General features: G+C 31.5%; 1 protein-coding gene across 1 annotated transcript; it reads left to right on the top strand.

Moving 5' to 3' along the window:
- The first annotated feature begins 259 nt into the window (after window positions 1-259).
- LOC117800606 (DNA topoisomerase 2-beta-like) lies at window positions 260-3344 on the top strand. Its single transcript, XM_034653160.1, has 5 exons — window positions 260-383; window positions 471-585; window positions 1988-2109; window positions 2303-2451; window positions 3000-3344. The coding sequence occupies exons 1-5, from the start codon at window positions 342-344 to the stop codon at window positions 3241-3243; spliced, it is 672 nt and encodes a 223-aa protein (XP_034509051.1). The 5' UTR covers window positions 260-341; the 3' UTR covers window positions 3244-3344.
- The last annotated feature ends 768 nt before the right edge of the window (window positions 3345-4112 follow it).

Below are 4112 nucleotides of genomic sequence, written 5' to 3'. Positions count from 1 at the left end.
TCCTGTCATACCTTTCTTCCTAGTCTTGGTTTTCTGTAAGTCTCTTTTGAACTCTGCTGCCCAAACTAGTTAATCTTAGCGTTTCTTAACCCTAGTCTCACACACAGATTATGCTCTGCTTTCAAAGTTCTTTAATTGAAAGACTTTTGTTCAAGTTTATTTTTGGCAAAAGCCTATTGGGGGAAAAAGCTCAATTTCTGAAAAATTAATAATTCTTTGCCTTTATAAATTTTAATCGTATAATGAAATTTAATTTTTAATGTGTGAAATTGTTACCTGGAATCTTTCAGGCATTCAGTAAAAAGAAGATTGATGACAGAAAAGAATGGTTAACAAATTTCATGGAAGACCGGAGACAGCGTAGGTTACATGGCTTACCAGAGGTTAGTCATAAAGAGTGGTGGTCTGGGGGAAGAGACTAAAATTCATGCAGGAATAATGACAATGCTGCTATGTAACTTTTCTCTTAGCAATTTTTGTATGGTACAGCAACAAAGCATTTGACTTACAATGATTTCATCAACAAGGAATTGATTCTCTTCTCAAACTCAGACAATGAAAGATCTATACCATCTCTTGTTGATGGTAAGTAGCTTTTGTTTTAAAATCTCTCTCACTTTTGTATATAGTTATTGAGTATATGTTAATTTCATGTACTCTAAGCCATTCTTATAATAAAATTTAAAATTCTGAATTCGTTTTTGAGATCCTTTGGTACGACTGAAATCTTTCATATTTCTTAATTTGAATCCCTTAAGCTCTTTTTAAGCTTTTCAGGAAAATTAACCTTAAAGCCAGTTTTTAAAAGCTTTGCCCCAGGTTGATTGCAGACTTTTAAAAATATAAAATAAAATGGGATTTTTATAAATTTGAAAATAGTTATCTGAGACTAAATTTTAAAAACACTTCATACCTTAGTACCCCAAACCTAACTTATGAAACTTGCCAAAAAAATATTTGGAAACTGGTAGCCGATAGAGCAGATTTTTGTCTTCTGTCTAGAAATATTTAATTTTTGTTTTATAATTTTTAGCAGGTTGATCTTTGTGTTACTTGAGTTTTTAGCTAATAGCAAATGGTTCTACCCATCCAATTCAGCTTTAAGTTACATCCCTTCTATGAAATCTTCTCTAACAATTGCAGTCTAAATTGGTTTCAGATGCCTAAACTTCTATTCCAATATTGTGTGCCTCTTATTTTACTTGTGTCAATTTTGCCTCCTCAATTAGATTATAAAATTCTCAAGGAAAGTGGCCATATTTTGTCATCTTGTTTCTACCATGCTCTGAGCCCACGATGATGATGATAGCTAGCATATACTGAAAAGTTTATTACTGTGCTCATTGGCCTAGAGCAAGAAGAATGATAAGGAAGCAGAATGCTTTGCTTGCATTATCTCATGTAATCCTTATGATCACCCTGTTAGGAAGGTAATTATTTCTATTACACTGATGAGGACGCTGAGACTATTGGTTTAGTAAATTTGCAAAAAGTCAAATAGTAAATGGCCAAGTTGAGAAGAGTATACAGATCAGTGAGATTCTAAAGCCTGCATTCTTAACTGTCACAACCCATCTCTTCTTTATAAGGGTTTTCTGATTTGGGATACTCTAATAATATACTTTTTCGGCTCCTTGATGGTTTGCTACTACTTGAGTTACAACCAGACATTTTGGGTGTATGAATGTTTGGGAACTCGGCAACTTCTGTGAAAGGGATTTGGTGCCATTGAGCATTTCTTTAAGACCAGAAGGGGTGGTCTTTTACCTGGCACCTTTTGGAATAGGCTGAGATGGTATAAAAACATGTTACTCTGTACTTACTGTGTTACAGAATCTCAAGTAACAATTTTACTTATTTTTCAAAAGCAAACTATATCTTGCTTTTTTTCTCTTGAATATATAGAACACTGTTGTCATTAAAAGAAACATTTCAACTATATCTGGAGTAATATTTTTAAAAGAGGGTTGTTCTTTTTAAAAAATAGGTTTTAAACCAGGACAACGAAAAGTTTTATTTACCTGTTTCAAGAGGAATGATAAGCGTGAAGTAAAAGTTGCCCAGTTGGCTGGATCTGTTGCGGAAATGTCTGCTTATCATCATGGAGAAGTAAGCATTAAGATTGGAATCAATTCAAAACTATACTTAGTGGCATGAAGAATGATAATTAAGCATAATAAAGTATTTTTTCTTTTATAAGTTCTCTGGAAATGTAAGAGAAGAATTTGGATTTTAATAAAAATTAGAGAATATGTATAGAAAATTTAGAATATTAATGTTATATTCTGTTTCTATGCTATAGCAAGCATTGATGATGACGATTGTGAATTTGGCTCAGAACTTTGTGGGAAGCAACAACATTAACTTGCTTCAGCCTATTGGTCAGTTTGGAACTCGGCTTCATGGTGGCAAAGATGCTGCAAGCCCTCGTTATATTTTCACAATGTTAAGGTAACAGTTTGCTGATACAGTGGTATAAAGTTCTATTTGAAGTATACTGGAACTAATTAAATGTTTAATAGAATTATAAATATGGAGAGATGATTGGGTACTCTTTTGAGGGCAAACGTTCTAAATTATTTGATTGCAAATAGAATGAAGTTTGTCGATCTCAGTGCTTTGAGTTATTGGTGAAACCAGTCCTAATTAATGTAAGGATTTTTTTCTGGTCCAACTTTACTTTTTAGGCTGAAGAAGGGTTTTGGGGTTTAGTCGGTATAAGAAGAAATCCATAAAACATGATTTATCAATACTAAGAAATTAGGTGGGCTAGTAAGTAAGCGCATAAGTAAAATAGGGCTATTTTATTCTGGGTTTCTGCCTTTTGTGCTTATTTTATTTCTGTAGCTTTCTGGTGTAAGTTTAGGTAAACTGTATTGTTAAGTACATGTAATCAAAATTTTAAAAAAGCATTTTTCTTAATTTTTGAAATGTAAAGTCTTTAGAAAGTTTTATTTCCTAAAACAGGACATTTTTCCATATTTTTTCCTTTTCATTAGCTCTTTATCAAGACTGCTTTTTCCTGCTGTGGATGACAACCTGCTTAAATTCCTTTATGATGATAATCAACGCGTTGAGCCTGAGTGGTATATTCCTATAATTCCCATGGTTTTAATAAATGGTGCTGAGGGCATTGGTACTGGATGGGCTTGTAAACTACCCAACTATGATGCTAGGGAAATTGTGAACAATGTCAGACGAATGCTAGATGGCTTGGATCCTCATCCTATGGTAATTATTTAGAACTTTCTGCTTACATTGTTTATTTAACAAATGATGTATGAACTACAAAGTCCAGTCATTTTAGAAAAGTTAATGGAACCCTTTGCATTTTGGAATATATTGCGGACAAATAAAGACCTTATTAGTGTGTAACTTGATATGAGCTTATAGTAAAAGATATAAGTTTTGGAAAAAGCCTGTAGATAAGGATTATGGGGAAAAACTGTACTGAAAATTAAAAATAGCTCATATTTCAGGTTTTCAGATATCTAAATTATATAGAGAATAATGTTTTTATGACAAAATTATATGCAATTTTGTTTTTGTTCTCAAACTAAGTCATATTAGAGTTGTAAGGAATCTTAAAAACACATTGTATTTATTTTAATGTATCCCTATTTTTTAAAAATTTTTGTCCTTATATCCTCCACTGTGCTTGTTTTTGCCCCAAACTCCCTCCAAGAAAAACTTCTCAAATAAGTGTCCTCCTCTTTTCTATGTGATTTAATATCATCTGGAAATTTCCCTTTATCATGATACACTTAAATAAAAGTGTTTTTGTATTACAAAAATGGTAGTGTGCATTGTAGAAAATATAAATAAGCAAAGAGGAAAAAATACTAAAACCAGCATATGGAAACAAACTTCATATTTTTCTGTATTTCTCTCCAAGTTTTATTCCATTCTTATATTTTAAAATAAAACATTATGAGTGTGATTTAAAATCTGTTTTTCTCCCTAAATACTTTAAAGTACTTTAAAATATTTCTAATAGAAGCATAAAATGCTTTATGATTATAGTATTTTAATTCTTTCAGATATATTTTAGAATGTTAAGACAATCTATTTGGTCAATACATGCTTTTCATGTGCTTAGTATATATATATAT

Source organism: Ailuropoda melanoleuca, unplaced genomic scaffold, assembly GCF_002007445.2.
Source record: "Ailuropoda melanoleuca isolate Jingjing unplaced genomic scaffold, ASM200744v2 unplaced-scaffold73214, whole genome shotgun sequence".
NCBI lineage: Eukaryota > Metazoa > Chordata > Mammalia > Carnivora > Ursidae > Ailuropoda > Ailuropoda melanoleuca.
Note: the sequence above shows the minus strand (reverse complement) of the source record. Positions and strands in the feature narration are given on the sequence as shown.